This window comes from Bufo bufo, chromosome 3 (assembly GCF_905171765.1).
Source record: "Bufo bufo chromosome 3, aBufBuf1.1, whole genome shotgun sequence".
Classification (NCBI taxonomy): Eukaryota; Metazoa; Chordata; class Amphibia; order Anura; family Bufonidae; genus Bufo; species Bufo bufo.
This window is the reverse complement of record NC_053391.1, coordinates 330,790,790-330,816,833: the sequence shown is the minus strand read 5'-3', so window position 1 is coordinate 330,816,833 and position 26,044 is coordinate 330,790,790. Positions and strand designations below refer to the sequence as shown.

Below are 26,044 nucleotides of genomic sequence, written 5' to 3'. Positions count from 1 at the left end.
TTGATACACCATCACCCACTGCACCTTACAGATCATGTTTGTCAAACAGCAGAAAGAAGAATGGCCTTGGGCCAATAACCTTGTGTTGACTATGTGTATAATAAAAAGTTATCAATTGAGGTGGTTTCATTTATGGGTTACTACATACAATAATGGACTACACCTACAGAAGAGATAGTACCTTTAGTCAATTCATATGTTACTGTCAATTTACAATCTGATACTATGAGTGTCTTATAAACAATCCTTCAGTACATTTGCTTCTTTTCTTTCCTCATTTTTAGTAATGAAATCCACATATGAGATGTATGATCTGATATTTGAGTGGATGGAGCTGTACATTACCTCCTTCTTTTAAGTACACCTCAGTCTCTCTGGCCATTCCTGTAGAGTCGTTATACAATGGATATAGTCTCACGGTGTACTTTTGGAATGGTTGAATATCTGGAAAATGAACACATTGGTGGACATTCTGGAATATGGTATTTCAAATGGATTTGCATTGTAGCCCACTCCTTTTCTTATAAAAAGTAAAAAATAAAAAATCCTCATGTTGTTCTCTTGTATCACATGGCCCATTGTGTAGCCAGTTGGATAAGAACTAATATAGCCACCATTAATGTACTCATAATGGCTGTCATCGTATACTCCTTAATTTCTAGTCTGTCTAGATTTAGATTATCACAGCTTTCACACTGCACAATTAGATAAAATTCATTTTCATAGTCGGGCCAAGCATCGAGACAACCGCTGTGAATGCTGTAGTGGTGGCCATATTTGTTGGTCCCCAGCTTTCCATGAAATAATACACTAGTCACAGAAGAGAGCAACCCAAGAATCTTAAATGGTAAAGATTAGGTCTTGGCTGCTGCCCATCTGCTTTTGCCCTTGTCTGGCACCAGCATGGTATTAATATACTTTTTAGCTGATTTTTTTCAGACAGAGTTTGCCTGGAATACATTCCCTAATAGGACCTTTTAAATGGCATTGTCAGGAAGCACGTCTCTAACAACTAGTTTTCACAGACCACTGAAAATAAATTATCACAGTAAAGGGTCAAAGTGGTTTGGAGTTAAGGCCCTTTTACATGGACCGATGATCAGCCAACAAATGAGAAAACACTCATTTGACGACTTATCAGATCTTTTATGTAGCCAAAAAGATCATTGCTTGTTGGCAGCACATCTCCCCACGTAAACAGGGATGTGCTGCCAACAATATTCAAACTGTATGGGTAACGAACGATCCTTTGGCCCCAATGCAGTTTGCATCGGCCTCTGTGAAGGCCCTTTAAATGAGCTCCAATTGACATTTTATGGCATCCACAACAGACCCATACTTAAAACAAACAGACAGAGTAATCAGACAAAATAATCTCTTATTAAGTGAACCATTCTATAAAAAGTAAAAATATAACAAATTCAATTGCTTAGGCTAGTTTCACACTAGCACTAAACTGTTCCTGTAGGCTGTTTCAGTAGAGGAACAGCCTGCTGGAGTTTATCGCATCCGGCACAGCTGGAAACTTCCACAGCACCGCCAGGCCCCATTGACTATAATAGTACCCAGCGGGGATCTGGCCTGATTCCGACATTATTGCCGAGATTCAGTCGAATTCTGGCACTAATGCTGGAAACAGGCCAGATGCCCACTGGGTCCCATTATAGTCAATGGGACTGGTGGGGAAAGGTAGTATCCGGCTGTGCTGGATGCAATGAACTCCAGTTGGCTGTTCTGGTTTAGCGCTAGTATGAAACTAGCCTTATACAGCACCAGCATAGTCTGTAGGAAGTGACAGTCCTGCTGATAAAATCTATATCACTGTTTATATAAGTGCCACTATCTCTTACCATGCAGAACTGAGCTTCTGCCTGCTTTCTGTTCAGTTTTCCAGAATATTTCACAGTCAGGCAGCTCCAAACTTTTATACCACTCCAGTAGATAACCATTAGCCGAAGCCTGAGGATCCCAAGTTACTTGCAAGCTGTAATCACCATCAGAAGACACTTGCATTTTAGACACCGGTGCTCCTATAGTAACAGATGAAAAGCATTTTGTAAGATTTTCTGCTAGATTAAAATAATAGATTTAGGTCTATCAGATATCAGGAAAATTCTGGTTGATCAAATTATTCTCACAATCACCTCTATATAGGCAAGCTTATTACAGACAATAATAAAGGGGTATTGAAACAGAATAAAAAGGCTTGGCCAGGCTTAAAAAACATAACAGAGATTATATTCGCCTCACTAATCTCCCGCTGCTACCCTTTCTGATTAAGATTGGTGTTAAAGGGCATCTGTCAGCAGATTTGTACCTACAGTACAGACCAAAAGTTTGGACACACCTTCTCATTCAAAGAGTTTTCTTTATTTCCCTGACTATGAAGGCATCAAAACTATGAATTAACACATGTGGAATTATATACATAACAAACAAGTGTGAAACAACTGAAAATATGTCATATTCTAGGTTCTTCAAAGTAGCCACCTTTTGCTTTGATTACTGCTTTACACACTCTTGAAGACAAAAGGGCCAACAAGTGCTAAGCATCTCTGGGAACTCCTCCAAGACTGTTGGAAGACCATTTCAGGGGACTACCTCTTGAAGCTCATCAAGAGAATGCCAAGAGTGTGCAAAGCAGTAATCAAAGCAAAAGGTGGCTACTTTGAAGAACCTAGAATATGACATATTTTCAGTTGTTTCACACTTGTTTGTTATGTATATAATTCCACATGTGTTAATTCATAGTTTTGATGCCTTCAGTGTGAATCTACAATTTTCATAGTCATGAAAATAAAGAAAAATCTTTGAATGAGAAGGTGTGTCCAAACTTTTGGTCTGTACTGTATGACACTGGCTGACCTGTTACATGTGCACTTGGCAGCTGAAGGCATCTGGGTTGGCCCCATGTTAATACAGTATGTAGCCGCATTGCTGAGAAAAATAATGTTTAAATATATGCAAATGAGCCTATAGGAGCAACAGGGGTGTTGTCATTACTCCTAGAAGTCCAGCTTTCTCTGCAACTGCAGCGCCATCTTCACTTTTATTGACAGAGCCAGGTGTGATGACATTTACACTGCCTGGCCCTGTCAATCAAAGTAGAGAGGGTGTGACCGTTGCAGAGAGAGCAGAGCCTCTAGGTATAACAGCAATGCCTCCACCTAGAGCAGGCATCCTCAAACTGCGGCCCTCCAGCTGTTGTAAAACTACAACTCCCACAATGCCCTGCTGTAGGCTGATACCTGTAGGCTGTTCGGACATGCTGGGAGTTGTAGTTTTGCAACAGCTGGAGGGCCGCAGTTTGAGGATGCCTGATCTAGAGGCTCATTTGCATATAATAAAACATCATTTTTCTCAGCAATGCGGGCACATATGAACATGGGACCAACACAGATGCCTTCAGCTGCCAACATGTAACAGGTCAGCCAGTTTCATAGGTACAAATCTTTTGACAGATGCCCTTTAATAGTTGTGGATATGCTCATAGGAGTGAATTTATTACATCCCCCACTCCAGTTTTCTGGTGGAAGAAAACTGCAAACGCTGTGTTTGCGTCTTTTTTCCCACCACTTGTGCAAATATTTTTGCGTAAGTGACATTTTTCTACTACCCAAAAAGTAGACGCGGCGAGAGCAGGAGGGAGCGGGACCAGTAGGCCAGGCATATTTGTCTTCTTTTACGTCAGTTTTGTGGCGTAAAAGAAGACTGAAATCTTTGACAGCTAGGGACTGGCATAAATTTTAGTTTACATGCAAAAACTGCTGGAGCCAGTGCACTGGGATATCATAGACCTGCGTTAAACATCAGCACTTTATGATTTTACCAACAAAATATAAAAAATAGGCAAAGAATCCCATCAGTTTTAAATTCCTAATGTGTTGTAATGTTTACACTTCTCTACAGGAAGCTAAATCTAGTTGGTTTAGAGCTGTAGTAAGCCCTGGTAGGGCCCTCTCTCCTCCTGTACCAGTTGGTAACTCGTCTTGTTCATGCTTATGGCAGTTGTTCTGTATTATGTTTGTATACTCCTTTTCATATGTACAGTGACATGGAATGAATTGTGCTTTAATAATAATAAATAATAATAATAATAATAATAAAAATAAGTGTAAATTGTCAGTAAAATTATAATTTTCTTTATCAATTGACTTCTTGAGATTTCCTTTCTGCTTACCATTCCTGGTGAGGAAGATCTCTGTCTCCGGAGAAGCTCCAGCCTTATTGTGTGCCCATATAAAGACACTCTTCTTTTCAGGAGGCATGGAGATAGTACAATTGAGAACGGTTGTGTTGCACAAAATGGTGTCTGCCTGACGTGGATCAGAGGAGTTCCTTACTATGTACCACAAATGTTCTGCATTAGCCTTATTTTTCTCCAGTTTCTGAAGAAAATGAACAAATTTATCAATATCCTTTACTCCCAAAAGCTGCAATTGTGCAAGTAAATAGTTTACTACTGAACATTCAAAGTTATATATACGATGTGTAATGCATCGAATGTCATTTCATAAATAGTACTATGATATCATATGTCCTTTTTAGGTGAATTGGTTAAAGGGGTTCTGCAGTTTGTTTAAACTGAAGATCTGTCCTCTGGATAGATCATCAGCTTCTGATCGCCGGGGGTCCGACACCCGGGACCCCCGCCGATCAGCTGTTTGAGAAGGCAGCAGTGCTCCATCAGCGCCGCGGCCTTCTCACTGTATAGTGACGTCACGACTAGTATCAACTGGCCTGGGCGGGGCTAAGCTCCATTCAAGTGAACAGAGGTTAGCCCCGCCTAGGCCATTGATACTAGTCGTGACGTCACTGGGCCTGCGGTAAACAGTGAGAAGGACGCAGCGCTACTGGAGCGCCGCTGCCTTCTCAAACAGCTGATCGGCGGGGGTCCCGGGTGTCAGACCCCCGCTGGTCAGATGCTTATGATCTATCCAGAGGATAGATCTTCAGTTTAAACAAACTGCAGAACCCCTTTAAAGGGAATCTGTCACTATATACCTCAATAGTAATCCATGCCAAGTGTGCTCTGGTCTCTTGATGCCAACTCTTTTTTACTTATCCCAATTGATGCTTGCATTCCTGAGAAATCATTGATATGATATACAAATGATAAGTTCGTTGCAATAATCCAATGCTATTTTGGACTCCGGGGTGGGTGACAACCCACCAGGGGAGTGAAGGAGTGCAGCTGAAAAACAAAGCATGGACTGGTTGGGTTCCACTTCAAGACGATAGCTCATTGGTGCAAATTCACAACCCAAAGGATGTGGATGCAAATATTTTTTTGGGCAATATTCACTATGAATATTGCAAATAAAAATATTTTCATTCATATCCTTCAGGTCGTGAATTTGCACCAGTGAGCTATCATCTTGAAGTGGAACCCAACCAGTCCATGCTTTCTTCCCCACAGCATTGAGTTACAGGGCCAGACACAAGAAATGTAATCTTACCTGTTCCTGTCTGCACATTCATGTGCAGGCGTTTTAGGAATCAATGCACATGCCGTACAACCCTGATGTTTGCCAGGGATGTGTATTACACAGAGCTTCAGTGCGGTACTGCTCACGTGTCAATCCCTGCAGTGCTGGTGCACGCACAAGAATACAGGGCCTGGGGAGATTACATCTCCCCTACCTGGCCCTGTCACTCAAAGCTAGAGGTGGACGTGATAAGGATTGGAGCTTTTTTTGAAGTGAGGTGCAATAGTGATGCCCTCATTGCACCAAACAGCTCATTTGCACATAGAAAATGAATGATTTCTCAGGAATGCATGCACTGATTGGAATGAGGGAAAAGCGTTGGAATCAGGCAACCACAGCACATCTGACACTATGGAGGTATTTAGTGACAAATTCCCTTTTAAAAAGCAAAATATCGTCTGTCTCTTTCCTCTCATCATCTTCTTTTTTTATGTCTTCCTTCTCCTATCCTTTTTGTGACTTTCCATGTCTTTGTCATTGGTGGTATGGTTCCATCCATATTTTAATTCATATATTTACTTTTTTACTTAATTCTCATCTGCAACTAAAGTTCTCATGTACTAATATTTCGTGTCCCCTCCAACCTTTTTCTGAGTTCTGTACCCTAAAGCCCCTAAAAATAATTACAGTTATAAAAATCCCTTTAATATGGCTTGTCATTTAATGAACAACCTGTCTCGTACATGCCCACCATTTGTGGGCAGCATAGTATAGAGCAGGAGCTGCTGAGCAGATTGGGCAGTTCTGCTCAATGATTGGCAGCTATCTCTGTATGCACAGTCACTGCATCGGACCACCCATGGGCTCCTAGGCTTAGAAAAGCAGGGATTTAAATGAATAAAATACATTTTATACTTAATCTTTTCCTACGAAACGATTTACTGTATATGAATCTGCTCAGAAACTCTATGTTCAAAATGACAGGTTCCCTTTAAATATTTTAAGCCAAACACTATTTCACTAAAATTAACCTAATATTTCAAATATTCTATTTTTCTTGTTCGTTATAGTCACAAATTAGTGCATGTTCGTGTAACCATACCTTCCACATTAGCTGAATTTTCAACGGCATCTCATGTGTAGATTCCAACAGCCGCCACCAGGTCTCTAATTTTACAGTTGGAACTATGATTTGAATAGTATTCAAGAAGATTAAAAAAATATTTTAGTGGCTTACTATATAGATGCTAATAGCAAGGAATTAGAACACGGAAAGTAATGGAACATTTAAACTCTGGTTATTTTTGCCAAATACATAATTATATACTAAGTTACCAGTATTAAAGGGAACGTGTCTTCAGAAAAGACCTATTGTTTAAATCACGATTTTATGTTACAGAATTTTGATGATGATTTTTTATTTATTTTTCCATGTCACTGTCAATTTTCACAGTTGCCACTAGGCCTAAAATATGTTCTGTCCATTGAGATCAGCTACATGAGCCATAGACACAATGGACAAGTGTTGACACGATTGACTTATATGGGAGAGTTTTTTAGGCATGCTGTATGATATTTGCAGAAGTCAGGAGGGAGCTGATAAGCTGTGCTATCACCTACTGTATATGGTGGATCTTGTGTTATCTACCCAACACAACTGAACAGAACGGAGTGGTCCAAAATGCATTCCATTCTGTTCTCATACCGGAGAGCAAACCGAAGTATGCTGCGGTTTTCTTTCAGTCATGGGATGCGGAGCAAGACAGATCCATCATGACGCACAATGCAAGTCAATGGAGATGGATCCGTTTTCTCTGACACAATCTAACACAATAGAAAACGGATCCGTCCTTCCATTGACTTTCAATGGAGTTTATGACGGATCCGTCTTGGGTATGCAGATAGTTCTATTATCAGTAACGGATGCATTTTAGTTGAACCCTGCCAGATCCAGAAAAAAGCCTGGTGTGAAAGTAGCCTTAAACAATAGGTCATTTTCTGATGACACATTCCCTTTATATAGTACTGATTATTGGTAACTTTTGTCTCGATAATAAAACTTACCTGATTCCAAAGTGGTAACGCTTGTTATTGGTCCCCAATCGCTCCATTGTCCTGTTAGATTTTTACGGATACAACGAATCTGGAAATCATATTTTTCATCGCTTAACAAGCCACACTGGTCCATTGTTTTTACATTAATTGGTATCTCTGCAGGCTAAAGAAAATGAACATAGTTCAGAATAGGTTATTTTATTGTAGTCAGAACAAGTTACTTTTAGTTTTACTATACCAAATCATATTGGGAGGTGAAAGCCTAGATTAGAATTTATACAATTAGCATTGATCTCAATGGAAACTGAAAATCTCGTTGCACTGATTTACCTTTAATGTCTGCTTCAGGAAAATGCTGCAGTTTCATGTCGGGGAAACAAGAGAAGGAGTTCAGTGCATTGACCCCCTAGTACCACCACCACAGACCCCAAAGCACTGGCATATTCGGTCTCCATGGTGAGTATGCCACTGACATGGATCCAACTTATAGTCATGTATATGATCCTTTAAATAAAACTCACCTGGTATATATTTGGAACTATCCAGTGTAAGAACCTGGGTGAATACATGGATTTTATGTGTTTTTATTGCTCTTTTTATTTATTTATTTTAGTATTATACTCTTTTTTGCATTTATTTTAGTATTATATTGGATTCAAGAGAAAAACGAACTAATGAACAAATTGAGATTAATTTTATTAGTTTGCCATGGACTTCGAACAATGGTTAGGTCCAGGCATTAGTAAATTCGGAGAGAATACCACGGCACTCAATGTCTTCCTCTATAAGGAAGGCATAGATGACTGACTGTGGTGTTGGTATAGAAAATATAATGCTCAATATATCAGATATAGATGAATAAAACAATATCCATTCTGGATAAAAGCTCCATAGGTCAGCTCTATTATTAACCTTCACAAGTGAGTCTATGTGAGTACAAAAACTTGAATAAAGAAAATCTAGTAAAATGAAACTAATATCCGCTAAGTATAGGTTCCCAAAGACACACATTATTATGTGGGGCAAGCCAAACCAATCAATAACCATGCTGTAAATAATAGCTGCCAAGATTCTAGCGTGACCAGTTAGGTGCCTTCTCCTGTCCAGTGATATCTATTCTAGACAGGGGGGCGAACAGTCACCTTCCGCAAACCGGTTCTCGTACCATCCTGGACTGAGCGAACCCTAATCAGAGGGAAAGCTCATACCTAGGAGTCGTCCCAGTCACACCTTACAAAATCACAGCCCTTGGAAAAATACCGATTCAGCACCAGAGGCCCCATGCACTCACCGAACATCATATCCCCAAAGGCGTAGATGATGCCCATTTAGTGGACCACCTCCCTCTCTGGGTCTTTGTGGTACAAGTCATACATGCATCGCTCCCCCAAATAATAGGGTATTGCCCATGTTTAACAATGTGGTGTATGAGGATGCAAGAAAGCCAAAAGAAATAAGTGACTATCCAATGTTCTGGGGTTAAGCCATCACTTAGACATGGGCGTCCGCAGGGGGGAGGGGCAAGGGGGGGCAAGTTCCCCCCCTGGAAATCTGTGAACTGAGTTCTGCCTCGGCTCTGCAGCACTGGCGGATCCAGGGGGGGGGGGGGGCAATGGGGTAATTGTTCCCCCCCGAGCTGCTCAGAAGTCTGGGGGTGGAAGAGGGGGGGGGGGAAGAGGGGGGGGCGGCGGCGGGGCACAGGGAGATGCGTTCATCTCCATAGTCATCTGTATCGCCGTCCTCAGTACAGCGATACAGATGACTGTGCTGAGGCAGGGGAGGGAGAGGCGTGTCCCTTTCCCTTCCTCCGATAGGCTGCAGGCACTAGGCCGGCAGCCCATCACAGGCCGGCGCAGGCGGCGCGATGACGTCATTGCGCCGCCTGAGCCGTACAGCGCGAGGAGGTAAGTATAAGTGTTTATTTTTTTTGTGTACAATACTGGTGGCTACTGGCACATAATGGGGGTCTCTGGCTACTGGCACATAATGGGGGGGGCTGTCATTACTGGCACATAATGGGGGCTGTCATTACTGGCACATAATGGATGGCTGTCGTTACTGGCACATAATGGGGGGCTGTCATTACTGGCACATAATGGGGGTCTGTCATTACTGGCACATAATGGGGTCTGTCATTACTGGCACATAATGGGGTCTGTCATTACTGGCACATAATGGGGTCTGTCATTACTGGCACATAATGGGGTCTGTCATTACTGGCACATAATGGAGGGGCTGTCATTACTGGCACATGATGGGGGGGGCTGTTATTACTGGCACATGATGGGGGGGCTGTTATTACTGGCACATGATGGGGGGGCTGTTATTACTGGCACATGATGGGGGGGCTGTTATTACTGGCACATGATGGGGGGCTGTTATTACTGGCACATGATGGGGGGCTGTTATTACTGGCACATGATGGGGGGGCTGTTATTACTGGCACATTATTGGCACATTATTGGGGACACTATAGGGGCATCTACTGAGGACACAAAGGAGGTTTTTTTTATATGGGGGGCTCTGTACAGTAGAATTTTATACTGGGACACATTATGGTGGGTACTATGAGGAAGGGGGGGGGGGAGTACTATGGGATCATCTATGGGGGGCACTAAGAAGGGATATTTTATACTTGCAAATTATGGGGGACACTGAGGGCATCTACTGGGGCATTTTATACTGGTACATTATGGGGGCACTAGGAGGAAGGGGGGAGAGGAGCACTATAGAGGCATTTACTGGGGGCACTATATAGGGGTATTTTATACTGGCACATTATGGGGACATTAGCTCAACTGGGGGCATTACAAGGGGGTATTTTTTGCATTATAAGGAGAATTATTTCTACTGGGGGGCATTATGGTGGGCTTTATTACTCCCACATGGTATGACCCCCTAGTAGCAGCACCAGCCTCTCCCTAGCTCTGCTATCCCTCTGCCCCTTCTCCAAATCCTTATTATGAAATCTTTCTCATTAGGATAAAACACAACATCAGCTCCGCCGAGCCCCCCAGCCAAGTGTTGAAGTGGTGTCCGAGATCCCCAAGGGCCAAGCCAAGTAATTGTAAGTTTTCATGTGAAATATGTTTATGTTATACACATTTAGCATATACTGTGCCACACAATATACAGTATACCGCTACACTGTGTAGTCTGTTCTATAAGCACCATTGTTTTGTGGCGGCGGACAGAAAATAATCTGGAAGTGCCCCTCCCAAGACCAGGCTCTGGATCCGCCACTGCACAGCTCATGCGTTATTATACTTTGTGATAATGAATATGCCCCTCCCCTTCATTACATTCTCAGAAACAAGCAGAGCATGGATGTCAATAAAATTATGCCCCCCCCCGGAAAAATTTCTGCGGACGCCCATGCACTTAGACTGTCTCCGACTACCTAAAAAAGAAGTGCCAAACAATAACTAACCTATAATGATAAAGAGCCCAGGCATCATCATCTGCAGGCTGGTAAAAGCCCCCTTATAAAAAAAAAAACTGGTGAAAGCCAAAGACTTACCCCGGTCCATTCCTTTTCTGTAGCCTTTTTGTACTGAAGCTGACACCTCATGTCTGTTAAAAAGCTTTCCTTTTTTGCATATGTCCATTGCAATGTAACACAGTCCTTATGAGGTATGGCATCTTTAATTTCTATCGGCTCAAGCTTCACTAAAATGTAGATATACAATTTATTCAGAACATGCCACCAGAGATAACACAAGACTATCGGGGGAGAGTTATCAAAACTGGTGTAATACAGAACTGGCTTAGTTGCCCATAGCAACCAATGAGATTCCACCTTTCATTTTTCAAAGGAGCTCTGAGAAATGAAAGGTGGAATGTGATTGGTTGTTATGGGCAACTAAACCAGTTTTCCTTTAAACCAGTTTTGATAAATCTCCTCATATATATTTACTTTATTATTATCCATACTTTATGTAGTGGTGATATATTCCACTCCAGTACAGAATCCTAGTATACTTGCTTAGTCCACACAGGGCAACTATTGTGACGCATCCATATATGGTTTTTTCTGGCACATATTTGCATGCTTATCACCCTTTGACAGCTCAGAAATGGCTTAGGTGGGGTTCACATCACCATATATTTTCCATTCTTCTGATCTGTCAGAAGAACAGAAAAAAAAAAGATCCTATATTTTAACCCCTTAGGGACTATTTCACATTAAGGACTTGGCCATTTTTTGCAAATCTGACCAGTGTCACTTTAAGTGGTGATAACTTTAAAACGCTTTGACTTATCCAGGCCATTCTGAGATTGTTTTTTCGTCACATATTGTACTTCATGACATTGGTAAAATGAATTAATTTTTATTTATTTTTATTTATAAAAAATACCAAATTTACCAATTTTTTTTAAAAAAAATTGCAAATTTCCAAGTTTCAATTTCTCTACTTCTATAATACATAGTAATACCTCCAAAAATAGTTATTACTTTACATTCCCCATATGTCTACTTCATGTTTGGATCATTTTGAGAATGATATTTTATATTTTGGGGATTGTTACAAGGCTTAGAAGTTTAGAAGCAAATCTTGAAATTTTTCAGAAATTTTCAAAAAATCAATTTTTAGGGACCAGTTCAGGTCTGAAGTCACTTTGCGAGGCTTACATAATAGAAACCACCCAAAAACCCATTCTATAAACTACACCCCTCAAGGTATTTAAAACTGATTTTACAAACTTTGTTAACCCTTTAGGTGTTCCACAAGAATTAATGGAAAATAGAGATACAATTTCTAAATTTCACTTTTTTGGCAGATTTTCCATTTTAATATTTTTTTTTTACTTTTACAAAGCAAGGGTTAACAGCCAAACAAAACTCTATATTTATGGCCCTGATACTGTAGTTTACAGAAACACCCCATATGTGGTCATAAACCGCTGTACGGGCACACGGCAGGGCGCAGAAGGAAAGGCATGCCATACGGTTTTTGGAAGGCAGATTTTGCTGGACTGGTTTTATTGACACCATGTCCCATTTGAAGCCCCCCTGATGCACCCCTAGTGTTCCAAAAAAGTGGCCCCATTTTAGAAACTACAGGATAGGGTGGCAGTATTGTTGGTACTAGTTTAGGGTACATATGATTTTTGGTTGCTCTATATTACACTTTTTGTGAGGCAAGATAACAAGAAATAGCTGTTTTGGCATCGTTTTTATTTTTTGTTATTTACAACATTCATCTGACAGGTTAGATCATGTGATATTTTTATAGACCAGGTTGTCACGGATGCGGCGATACCTAATATGTATACTTTTTTTTATTTATGTAAGTTTTACACAATGAATTCTTTTTTGAAGCAAAAAAAATCATGTTTTAGTGTTTCCATAGTCTGAGAGCCATAATTTTTTCAGTTTTTGGGCGTTTACCTTGGATAGGGTATGATTTTTGCGGGATGAGGTGACTGTTTTATTGGCACTATTTTGGGCTGCGTGTGACTTTTTGATCGGTTGCTATTACACTTTTTGTGATGTAAGGTGACAAAAAATGGTTTATTTAGCACAGTTTTTATTTTACATTTTTTACGGTGTTCATCTGAGGGGTTAGGTCATGTGATATTTCTATAGAGCCGGTCGATACGAACGCGACGATACCAAAGATGTATACTTTTTTTTTTTAGATAAGTTTTACACAATAACAGCTTTTTTAAAACAAAAAAATGATGTCTCTTCACAGCATAGACGATTGCCTTCAGATGATACGAGATGTGCAGCACCTGAAACTACGGATACTGGAAGCCTGTGCTAGCATTTCTCCTGCGGTGTTGCTATCAGTGTGTGAAGAGTGGGAGAAGAGGGTTGCATTGACAATCCAACACAATGGGCAGCACATTGAACACATTTTATAAGTGGTCAGAAACTTGTAAATAACTCATGAAAGAATAAAGTTACGTTAAAACAAAGCACACCATTGTTTTTCTTGTGAAATTCCCAATAAGTTTGATGTGTCACATGACCCTCTTCCTATTGAAAAAACAAAAGTTGGATTCAAAATGGCCAACTTCAAAATGGCCGCCATGGTCACCACCCATCTTGAAAAGTTTCCCCCCCTCACATATACTAATGTGCCACAAACAGGAAGTTAATATCACCAACCATTCCCATTTTATTAAGGTGTATCCATATAAATGGCCCACCCTGTATATTTCCATAATCTGCAATGTTTGTAAACCACAAGTCTCAGGTCTAGGTTTTAGGAATGATGAAGTCATCAGGGAAGGATTGTGCAAATATATTCTATTGTTATGCCTTATACACAATATTAATTTGTCCTTATGAAACTTAACACACAGAGTATGATAAAAATTTAAAGCCACATCCTAATAAGCAGAATATACCTTCCCGTAATGGGATCAGACAAAGTAGGGATGAGGCGGCAGATCCGATCTTGTTTTGCACCGTCACTTGTACTGCCAGTTCCTTGTAATTATCAAAATATTTACGGGGAATAATACAAAAATGTTCCTCTTTTGCAGGATTACATACATATCCGATACCTGCAGGAGTACTGCAGTTGTCTTTGGACCTACAATAGACAGTTAATAAAATTTATAAAGGCAAATCTTAAAGTTGATATACAGTAGGCACAGCTACAAATAGCATAGTTTCCCAGTCTTACTTCTGAATACTTGCCTAAAAGCGGACAGTGTGACAGTTTCTTCTAAGAGCGAGTCTTTCTGATGTTGCCATATGCATTTGACAATGTTTTTTGGAATGTTCATTAGACAGCTAACGTTGGTTGGTGGAGTTGGTAGGTCTGTAAAATAGTGGAATTGGTGAAGGAATTGTAAAAGTAAAGCTTGTAATGGAACCCCTACTGTTTTTTGCTTCCAAAGATTTGTGAACTCTGAATGTGAATTTACACCTTAAAGGGGTTATCCCATCATAATGATCACTGTTAAATCTGTTAATGATTTGACAGTGATCATTTTTGCAAATATATTTGATTAACCCATTCCCACCGTTTACGAGAAAATTCATCCCCACTTACCTCATTGTTGTCATTCGGTCTCCCCTGGTTACGGCCACCGCTCTTCTCCAGAATCCCAGTGGCCGCGCTTGCGCATAAGATTCCTTCTTTTCTCCCGGCCGGGCCGCTCGCTGTCCTGAACCCGCATGCCGCCGCGCATGCGTGATGGTGACTTCTTCCTGGCCAGAATAGTACAGAGCCGCGAACGCGCACGCCGACTCTGTACCATACTGGCCAGGAATAAGTCACCATGGCGCATGCGCGGCGGCGTGCGCGTTCAGTCCAGCGCGCGGCCCGGCCGGGAGAAGACTTCAATCAAGATGAAGCCCGCCCCCAGCCAGAAACCAGGAAGAGAACGGCGCGCAGGCAGCAGGTAAGTATGAAAATGCATAGTGGGATAACCCCTTTAAGGTAAAATCTTGAGGACTAAACAGCATGTAGATATAATAAAACAAAAAGGAGCAAAGTCAGAGAATAGCTATATCTCAATTAGACTTCTAAATTTAAAACCCTTAGACCAATGATAACGCGTAGCCGACTCTCCATATCTCCATTCGCAACGCCAACAATGTACAAAGTAAGAACTAATGACATAGCCCTAGATAATTTAAAGTAGGACCGGTTGTATTTTGATATGTTTTTTATAATCCATCTAAAATAAGCCTAACAATCTCTCAGACTCCTAATAAATGTAAAAATCAGCAGTTTTATGGAGGAAACACCATATTTTAGTAAGAAGGGAACAAATATAGACTAGAGACCAACAAGTTAGTAGCTACTTTCTGTGTAATAAGTGTAATCAATAAATGAAATAAAACATTTACTATAAACAACTTATTGTCATTTTTACCTTTTATATTATCATTTATTTTCATTTCTTAATTGTTGCACCATAATTGTTGTCACCTACAGCATTTGTGCAGTCAGTTGCCACAGACACATAATCTTGCTCCTTTACCACATTCCTTGTCAGTTTTAACTTAGGTTGGTTTTGAACATAATTATTATTTTTTTTTAATGGCAGCATTTTTAACTTCAAAAATTGTGCCTCAACATGTTAGCTGTAAGTCTATGGTAAGTTATGAAACCGTATGAATGAGTTCACATCCGTTCTGCAATTTTGCGGAACGGGTGCAGACCCATTGATTTCTATGGGGCCACAAAAGATGCGGACAGCACGATGTGTGCTGTCCACATCCGTTGCTCCGTGCTGCGGCCCCTCAAAAAAATTGCGGACAGGAGTAGGCATTTTCTATGACAGCGGCAACATGTGCGGCCGGTAACCACGTTCATGTCAATGTAGCCTAACACGGATACCGGCCCATGTGCGTTCCACAATTTGCGGCCTGCACATGCTGCCGCTATCATAAAAAATGCCTATTCTTGTCCGCAAGGCTACATTCACATGAACATGGTGTTTTTGGAATCCGCTAATTGCATATCCGTAAAACACGGATACTGGTCCATGTGCGTTCCGCAATTTGCGGATCGCACATGCCGTCACTATCATAAAAATTTTTTTGCGGGACCGCGGCACGGAGCAGCAGATGCGGACAGCACGTGGTGTGCTGTCCGCATCTTTTGTGGCCCTATAGAAAAGAAATTGCAGAACGGATGCGGACTCATTCATACGGTCATGTGAATGTTGCCTAAAACATGACTTTTTTTGTGGTGTTTTTATTAACTTGTGTGGCATTTTTTGGGTCCATGGCATTTCTTTGGGTAATCGCAGCATTATCTGGGTATGGCATTTTCTTTTTTTACTTATTTTCTGCCTTTTCTATGCCATTGATATTAGTTGATTTTACCCCGCTTCAAAAAATGCATGTGTCAATGTGGTTTTTGTTTTTTGTGTGTGTTTGTACATTTATTTATTTATTTTTTACGTCACCATACATGAAATAAGAGGTGGCTGCAAAAATGCGTAGCTTGCAAAAAACAAATACAATAAATCTACATATACTAAAACATCTGTTAAAAAAACTGCAAAAAATGCAACAAAAAAGCCACATAACTTTGGGCATTTTACGGACTTAAAAAGAATGACAAAAAATATCTGTGAAAGAGGCCTTAGGCCTCATGCACACGGCCTTTGTTTTGGTCCGCATCCGAGCCGCAGTTTTGGCGGCTCGGATGCGGACCCATTCACTTCAACGGGGCCGCAAAAGATGCGGACAGCACTCAGTGTGCTGTCCACATCCGTTGCTCCGCAAAAAAAATATAACATGTCCTATTCCAGTCCGCGCTTTACAGACAAGAATAGGCAGTTATATTAAAGGCTGTCCGTGCCGTTCCGCAAATTGCGGAATGCGCACGGACGCCATCCGTGTTTTGCAGATCCACGATTTGCGGACTGCAAAACACACCACAGTTGTGTGCATGTAGCCTTATACCTCATGCAGACGTCAGTGTCAGTTTTGGATCAGTGGTAACACGGACCGTGTTCAATCCGTGGTTTCTCCCGTGACAGATCAATGTTGGGTCCGTGGGTCGGTTTTTTGCTGTCCGTGTTGCATCCGTGTTTCACTGACACTGAACAGCTGGAAAATAATTTTCAAAGCATCTCTTCTTAATGATCCGTGAAATACGGATGTAACACGGATGGCGACCGTGTTTTTCACTGACCCATAGACTATAATAGGCGTGAGGGATCTGGGAACACGGACCAAGATAGGACATGCATCCGTGCTGAAAACACAGACCCACGCACCGTGCTAAAACACTGATGTGGGAATACACACATTCAAATGAATGAGGACGTGTGCTGTCCGCGGAGAACATGTACAGCACACGTATGTGAAACACTGACGTGTGAATGAGGCTTTATGCTGAAATAACCTGAGTAATTCGAGACAGCTGGAGAGCACCATGTAAGGGGCTTTAGCAGTGTTTGACTGGCACTGTGCTGACAACATTCCATTGCTCTTTTTTTTAAGGTAGAGAACCTCTACAAATGTCGATTAATTATACATAAAAAAGTGAAACTCACAACCAGCCTTGATGTTAATTTGGTCCATGAGCTGAAGTCCATCACTACTGTTGATGTAACACTGGAGCAATCCTGAGGTCTTGTCAAAGCTTTGAAAGTACACTGAACAATTGTTCGCCTGAACATTGCTGGATCCACTACATGGGACAAAATTGTCATCTAGTTTCCAGATTACTTCAGATTTCCCACTTAAGTGAAAGCAGTCACAGGAAGCAGACAGAGGGGAACCAATTTGAATGACTGAAGAAGTTGCAGTAATTTGACAGGACTGGACACCTATAGAAGAAGAAGATGATGCAATGACTATTGTATGCTAATTAAAAAATGCATATTGTGAATTTTTATTTGTAACTGTAGTAAATTATAGTTGCAAGGAATAACAGGGGTGTCAATATATAGAGTATGTGGTTTTATTCATTTTGTCATATATATATATATATATATAAAAAAAAAAAAAAAAAAAAAAAAAAAAATCACACATTTCAAAGTGTAAAGGATCCCACTGCTGCAGACAGGAAAGCATGCAGTAATAGGGCCTTAAAGGAGTTGTGCAGGCCATACATATCGTTAGGAAAGGTCATCAATATCTGAACAGTGTCCGACACCCGACACCCCCCTCCGATCAGCTTTTTGAAGAGGAAGTGGTGCTCAGTTGTGTGATGCCTGAGGAAAGGGCTGGTTCAGTCCCGAAAAGCGTTGCCATTTTACAAGCAGAACATCACAATTTTTTGGTGACACTTGGGAATTTATCAAAGACTGGCGCTATATGCTAGCCTTTGCATCACCTGTGCCTCTGGAGAATATACTTAATTTATGACAAGGCGCATGCCTAATCATAAATTAGGCACCTTCTCTGGCAGTCCAAGTGTCCAAAATGAAATCAACGCCAGCTCATAACTGGGGTAGATTTCACTCATCATTTAAACCAGAAAACTGCTGTATATCATGATGTGACTGGGCTAATGCCCCTGTATCATGTTCTAGGGGGTCAACAGAACCTCTGAACAAATCACGAGCATACAAAAACCAGGCAAAAGGATCAGAGAAGGCAAAATGAGACTTTATTAAACATGACCCAACACGAAAGGCATAATCTTGGACAAACAGGCAGGGTAAACAGTGGCAGATGGATCACCACTGGACCAAGTACACAGGTTTGACTTGGTGCCAAACCCTAAAGTTGTTGTCAAAGTGAACCCTCGATCTTCACAGTACCCCTGATGGTGTGGATAGACTTTCCCAAGGGTTCACCAGGGCGCTACCTCCTGGGATGGTCCCAGTGGACTAGGTCGATACCTGCAAGATAACCGACACTGGTGCATAATACCAGCGGTCCAGTCACAAAAAAAACCTGAAACTGGAACCTAAACAACCAGAAACATAGGGCACAGTTCAGACATAAATCACATACTGAAACACAGATGGACAAGGACAAATGCCTGGACCCCATACAGAACGGATGCATGGTAGTCACAGACAGAGCTGCTCAGACATGAGACAGGCAGATACCTGGACCCCATGCGGAACAGATGCATGGTGGTCACAGAAAGAGCTGCAGAGACATGACACCGGAAACCATGTGGAATGGATGCATGGCATTCTCAATCAGACAAGGCCAAAGACACAGAGACATGGTGACATCAATGAAATACCAGGTGACCACACAGATCAGAGTAGAATGGCAAACATCCAGGTCAGGAGCATACACCTTACACACAGACAAGCTGGAGACAGACTGCATCAGGCACACAGCTCACAGGTCTATATAGCTGGCTGAGAGCACCTGACCAACTGGTAATCACCGCACACAGACCAGGGAAACATTAACCCTTTGAACACAGAGCATACAAAACACAGGAGACAGTTCACACTATGCACAGAACACCATAGCCAGCAAGCACCACAGGCAGCCAGCATACTTGGGAAACGCCCACAGCCAGTATGCAATATTGCAGCCAGCCAGCCAGCCAACACGGCAACACAGAGAACTGTCCTGTGATACAAACACAGGGAATATCCACATACACAGGCCCACATTAAGACACAGAAGACTGCAGCCAGCATGCAGCACCCAAGCAACTAGCACAAGGAGCAGCCCGCAGCCAGTACGCGCAAATGCAGCCAGCTTGCACGACAAGCAGTGTTAGGAACTACACTGTAAAGCAGACACGAGGACTACAAATTCACCGTTCACACACAGGAGATTGTAACCAGCACGCAGCCCCAAGCAACCAGCATATACCCAACATGCAGCCAGTAAACAAGAGCGCCTGCAGCCAGCATGCATGGCAACAAGTGATACAGTGAACTACACTTTGACACCCTGCCCACACACAAAGGTGAGTGACAAGGGCGGCAAAGAAACATCTTTTGTGCCTAGATTTTTGGCACAGTGGCATTTAAAAATTCGCAAACCCAGGGTTTGCTACTTTTTTACGCCAAAAAATTGGCATGATGGTTTATAAATTCCCCCCTTAGCTTTTATATTGTGCTGCCACCACTGTATGTCCTCTAAATTATTGTTACATTGCAGACACAGTCATATAAAATGGCTTACCTTGTGCTGCAAAGAGAAGCAGCAGCACTAGAGGCACACCCTTGTCATTATACATGTCTTTAGTTTTGTTTGCACCATAAGCTGTTGAAGAATTAGGATGACTACATAAGTTTTGCCTGGCAAGTAAGAAATACGTTGTTATGTGTAAGCATAGATGGAGTATACATAAAGTAATACAATGGACAATTGTACAGTAGGATGCTTTGAAGAATTTAAAATTCAGGAAAACAGATTTTTTTTATATTTTTTTTTATCAACAGCGGGGTAGATTTACTAATACTGTCCAAGATTTATTATGGTGACTGATGTTAAAGTGTAAAACTGGCAAACTTAGGTAAGTGTTTTGCTGTCTGCAAATTGTGGGTCCACAAAACACGGATCCCGACATTTTTTTGTACCATAAATCTCTGAGGAGTAAAAAAGGGGTTTTGTAGCTTTAGGCCCCTTTCACACGGGCGAGTTTTCCACGCAGGTGCAATGTGTGAGGTGAACGCATTGCACCCGCACTGAATCCGGACCCATTCATTTCTATGGGGCTGTTCACATGAGCGGTGATTTTCACGCATCACTTGTGCGTTGAGTGAAAATCGCAGCATGCTCTATTTTGTGCATTTTTCACACAACGCAGGCCCCATAGAAGTGAATGGGACTGCGTGAAAATCGCAAGCATCCGCATGCAAGTGCGGATGCGGTGCAATTTTCACGCACGGTTGCTAGGAGACAATCGGGATGGGGACCCGATCATTATTATTTTCCCTTATAACATGGTTATAAGGGAAAATAATAGCATTCTTAATACAGAATGCATAGTACAATAGGGCTGGAGGGGTTAAAAAAATAATATTAATAATTTAACTCACCTTAATCCACTTGCTTGCGCAGCCCGGCTTCTCTTCTGTCTTCTTCTTTGCTGTGTACAGGAAAAGGACCTTTGATGACGTCACTGCGATCATCACATGGTCCGTCACATGATCCATCACCATGGGAAAAAGATCTTGTGATGGACCATGTGATGAGCGCAGTGACGTCATCAAAAGGTCCTATTCCTCAAAGAAGAAGACAGAAGAGATGCCGGCTGCGCGAAAAAGTGGATTAAGGTTAGTTAAATTTAATAATAATACAATCTACACAACCTTGAACCCAAACCTGAACTTCTGTGAAGAAGTTCGGGTCTGGGTACCACATTCAGTTTTTTATCATGCCCGTGCAAAACGCATTGCACCCGCGCGATAAAAACTGAACAACGGAATGCAATCGCAGTCAAAACTGACTGCAATTGGGTACCTACTCGCGCGGGTTTGCCGCAACGCATCCGGAGCTTATCCGGACACGCTCGTGTGAAAGCGGCCTTAGGGTGGCTGCACATGGTGCAGATTTGTGCGCATAAAATCCATACCAAAACCGCACATAAATTTGCACAATTTATTGCAGTTTTGGTGCTTTTTTTATACAGTTTTTATTCAGATTTTTGTGCGGATTTTTTGTTTATGTAAACCACCCCATTGAAGTCTATGTGGAAAACCACTTTACAGAAGGTGCAGAATCTCACAAACAATTGAAATGCTACAGATAGGTCAGTTTCCTGGCCCCCCCAAAAAAAAAAAAGCAAAGTGCACATTAGATTTGTGAATCACTTTGCTGGTACTGTATAATGACTCATTCACACATCAGTGTTCAGTCAGTGATTTCCATCAGGGATTTTGAGCCCTTAGGGCTCATGCATATGACCGTATGTATCTTGCGGTCCACAAAACACGGATCGACAGAAAATGTGGATGACGTCCGTGTGCATTCTGTATTTTGCGGAATGAAACAGCTGGCCCCTAATAGAACAAGTCGCATCCTTGTCCATAATACAGACAATAATAGGACATGTTCTATTTTTTGCAGAACAGACATATGGGCATACAGAAACAGAATGCACACAGAGTAGCTTCCATTTTTTTTTTTTTGCGGATCCATTGAAATGAATGGTTCTGCATACGGCCCACAAAAGAAATGTAACAGACACAGAAAGAAAATACGTTCATGTGCATGAGCCCTTATACCTTATCTCTGTGTAGGCTCCGCTCCTGGTTTTGGTTCACAATCACTGGTGGAAATCACTGACCAAAATACTAACGTGTGGAAAACAGTGTTTTCTCTGCACAAAATCCCTGTACAAAAACCGCACGTAAACCACATTGTGTGCATCCACCCTTAGGGCCCATTCATAAAGTGGGTTTTATAGCATAATTTTGGGGCAGACAGTCGCGCGGAAATTCCAGCACGCCACGACCTTTCTGCCTCCCACACATCTCAACGGGAGGAATTGGGGAGCGGCGGCTTTCAGCCACAGCCATACAGAGAAGGCACACATATATTCTCAGCGTGACCATGGTTCTAAGCAACCACTCCGCGATCCTCTGCGCTGCTTCCCATTGAAATGAATGGGAGGTGGATGCATCTGCTGGTGGTTTTTCAGCAAAATTTCGGAGTGGTTGTCTGTGCCAAAATTACGCTGTAAAACCCGGCATGTTAACAGGCACTAAGGGTATACACACACATGGCAATATTGTTGTAGGAATTTCTGTGACTGCCCATTCATCTGAATTGGGTTTTCGGAAATCCATACACATGGTTCAGAAACAACCTCATTCAGATTATGAAACAGAGGTTTCTGCCACTTGTGACTATACCCTTAGGGCTGTTTCACACGAGCGGATGCTGTGCGGGTAATCTGCTGCATGAAAGACAGCCAAGCCCCGCACTGGACAGCAGAGACATGGAGCATTAATATGATTGATAATGCTCCGCGCCTCTGTGATCTTTTTACTATAAAATCACATTGACAACTTTATCTCACTGTGGTCTTGTAGTAAAAAGATCACAGAGAAGCGCGGAGCATTATCAATCATGTGCACTGGAGCACACAGCATCATAGATTACACTGATGCTGTGCACGTCGGGCCGCCCGCGGGGCTATTGTCCTGCACTCATATGATCATATGAAGCATCCAAGGTCGGTTCGCTCATCCCTATTTACAATATGTCTATAGTGTGGGTCAGAGAGAGCATATAAGAGACAGCAGGGAAAGCAAAGCAGATTGCTGACAATTGGAAAACACCTGGACCAAGAGAAGGCAGAGAAAGTGACAGAGAAAATATCATACTCACCTTTATGTGTGATGATTACAAGAATCAGTTATAATATTCATAGCCTTTTTTCTGCACTGCATGCTGTTGGCAGCGGCCATAGATCAGTGGAGTTCCATTCCAGGTTGGTTCCAGTGACTACTTGCTACACCTATGGTAAAGCATAAGACAGTTAATAGAGCACGTCCCTCAAATTTCCAGTGAAAACAAGACAGGAAATGTTGCACTAACAACTACAACCGGCAATTCAGTATTCCCCATTGTGTCACGGACAATGCATCAAATAGAATGGTAGAAACAGTAGTCTTACCATAGAAATAAATGTTCTTTTTTACCTTTCAATTCTATGTTACACGAGAATATACAAATAGCTGTATGTCCCTTTTTGCTGTGCTTTATAGTCTAGGTTAATCTCTTAAATGTCACTGCAAAAAATGCACCAAAATGATACGCAACTGACAATACTAGCTAATACCCCAGGACGATGTTAAAAGCTGAGAACTTTGCCAATATCTTCCAGTCAGGAACATATCGGAGCCCCTCATGCACCACGTCACGGTGTCTCAGCACGCATGGGGTCCTACCACTCAACTGCCCGTGGTGTGTGAACAGGGTCTGAATACCACTATGGAGGCATGTGAGAGTCTGGCTGTGAGTTGGTTTCTAGCACTGATTCAGACCCTGTTCACACACCACGGGCAGTTTAGTGGTAGGACCCCATGCGTGCTGAGACACCGTGACGTGGTGCATGAGGGGCTCCAATATGTTCCTGACTGGAAGATATTGGCAAAGTTCTCAGCTTTTAACCCCGCATGCGGAGGAATTAGCTAGTATTGTCAGTTGCATATCATTTTGGTGCATTTTTTGCTGTGATTTGTGCATGTATATATTTTTTCATCTGCACAATGTATCATTTTGTGTAAGATGTCCTTGTGGTGCATGTGGTCTGCCCCGGCATTCTCCATTGTACGCATTTTTTGCAGGGGATTGCCGTTGTCTGCGGACCGCATGCAGAGGAATTGCTCCCCCGGTTATAGACACTCTATAGTGTCTGGGTTTGGAGCATTTTCGCCCGTTTAGGCCACTTTTTTCAGTGAGTTTTTTTTCTTTATGTGTATGGAATGTGCCACTTCATTGTGTTGGTAACGTTCTTTTGCACCTGGTACTTCTGTGTCACATGGTCTGTTGTGGGTGCGGCTCACAGCTTTATCCAACCTCACAGTGCATTGGTGATACCACTATGGAGGCATGTGAGAGTCTGGCTGTGAGTTGGTTTCTAGCACTGATTAAGACCCTGTTCACACACCACGGGCAGTTGAGTGGTAGGACCCCATGCGTGCTGAGACACCGTGACGTGGTGCATGAGGGGCTCCGATATGTTCCTGACTGGAAGATATTGGCAAAGTTCTCAGCTTTTAACATCGGCCTGAGGAATTAGCTAGTATTGTCAGTTGCGTATCATTTTGGTGCATTTTTTGCAGTGATTTTTGTATGTATATTTTTTCATCTGCACAATGTATCATTTTGTGTAAGATGCTCTTGTGGTGCATGTGGTCCGCCCCGGCATCCTCCATTGTGCGAATTTTTTGCTGGGGATTGCCGTTGTCTGCGGACCGCATGCGGAGGAATTGCTCCCCCGGTTATAGACACGCTACAGTGTCTGGGTTTGAAGCATTTTCACCCGTTTAGGCCACTTTTTTCAGTGAGTTTTTTCATCTCTTAAAAGTATTCATACCCCTTGAACTTTTCCACATTTTTTTTTTACATTTTTTCATGTTACACCCACAAACTTAAATGTATTTTAATGGGATTTTATGTGGTAGACCAACACAAAGTAGCAATTATGTGTGAAGTAGAAAAGAAAATTATACATGGTTTTCAACATTTTTTTTGAAAAAATTATGTGAAAAGTGTGGCATGCATTTGTATTCAGCCCCCTGTGCTCTGATACCCCTAAATCAAACCAAGTGTGACCAATTGCTTTCAGAAGTCACCTAATTAGTAAATAGAGTCTACCTGTGTGTAATGTATTCTAAGTAAGACTACAGCTGTTCTGTGAAGGCCTCAGAGGTTTGTTAGAGAACATCAGTGATCAAACAGCATGATTAAAACCAAGGAACACGCCAGACAGGTCATGGAGGAACATCCAAAATCCTACCTGCAAGATTTTCAAGTACTTTAATTGGCTGCAGGGGTTCTCAAGTTATATCACAGTTTTACTTGGAAAAGCTTTTTTTATGCGGTCAAAACTACACTATTGCCAGCAAAATCATGTGACCAAACAAGTAACCATTTGAAAACCCAGTTAAAGAGTTTCAGGCCACAGGTAGGTGCTTGATGTATTCTTACCCTAATAAAATGAATTGTATATTGTATTTGTCAATCATTTTGATTAAAACTGAACACAAAAGTAGCATAATAGTGACATGGTCATATTGTCAGTGACATGTAAAGATGATTGTTTTACTGTCAAATAGAACTCAAAAAGAATCAGATCAGAAAAATGGTGCTGTGGAAATTTAATTTGGAGTTATGAAATGGATTTGGGGCCAAATGTGGCAAATAGAGCATGCTTGGAAAAACCATAAAGGGAAAAGAGTTAGAAATAAGGGGGAGAAAGTAAAATTAAATATAGCATTTTTTATATTTTTATCTGTATATTAAGAAGTCAGAGCCTTTGGATGTAGACTGTCTGCCAGGGCCCAAGCCCGCTTTTTTTCTAGGTAATGAATGCTCCAATGAACTGCTTTGTAGTGGTCATTAAAATATTGGCTAGAATTTTGATATTTACGCTGTATATGTTTATGCTATCTTTGGGATCATGGGCAGCTTCTAAAAATTGTTAAGGGGTTAAAGTGGTTGTCCAGTTTTCTGATATTGAAGACCA

The 26,044-nt window shown here is 41.7% G+C and overlaps 1 protein-coding gene across 2 annotated transcripts in view; it reads right to left on the bottom strand.

The window, feature by feature from the left end:
• The window catches only part of CSF3R (colony stimulating factor 3 receptor), a 91,694-nt gene that overhangs the window by 34,172 nt on the left and 31,478 nt on the right, over window positions 1-26,044 (bottom strand). The window contains exons 2-12 of one of the 2 annotated variants that reach the window (XM_040424416.1): window positions 23,179-23,308; window positions 20,023-20,138; window positions 17,466-17,741; window positions 14,140-14,263; window positions 13,845-14,032; window positions 11,005-11,153; window positions 7,494-7,647; window positions 6,532-6,614; window positions 4,181-4,388; window positions 1,851-2,030; window positions 346-444 (exon numbers count right to left, since the gene is read on the bottom strand). In XM_040424416.1, the coding sequence (XP_040280350.1) occupies window positions 346-444; window positions 1,851-2,030; window positions 4,181-4,388; window positions 6,532-6,614; window positions 7,494-7,647; window positions 11,005-11,153; window positions 13,845-14,032; window positions 14,140-14,263; window positions 17,466-17,741; window positions 20,023-20,077 (1,516 nt within the window). In that variant the 5' untranslated portion in view covers window positions 20,078-20,138; window positions 23,179-23,308. The remainder of the gene's footprint in view (window positions 1-345; window positions 445-1,850; window positions 2,031-4,180; window positions 4,389-6,531; window positions 6,615-7,493; window positions 7,648-11,004; window positions 11,154-13,844; window positions 14,033-14,139; window positions 14,264-17,465; window positions 17,742-20,022; window positions 20,139-23,178; window positions 23,309-26,044) is intronic. The other variant, XM_040424415.1, reaches the window with a different exon arrangement.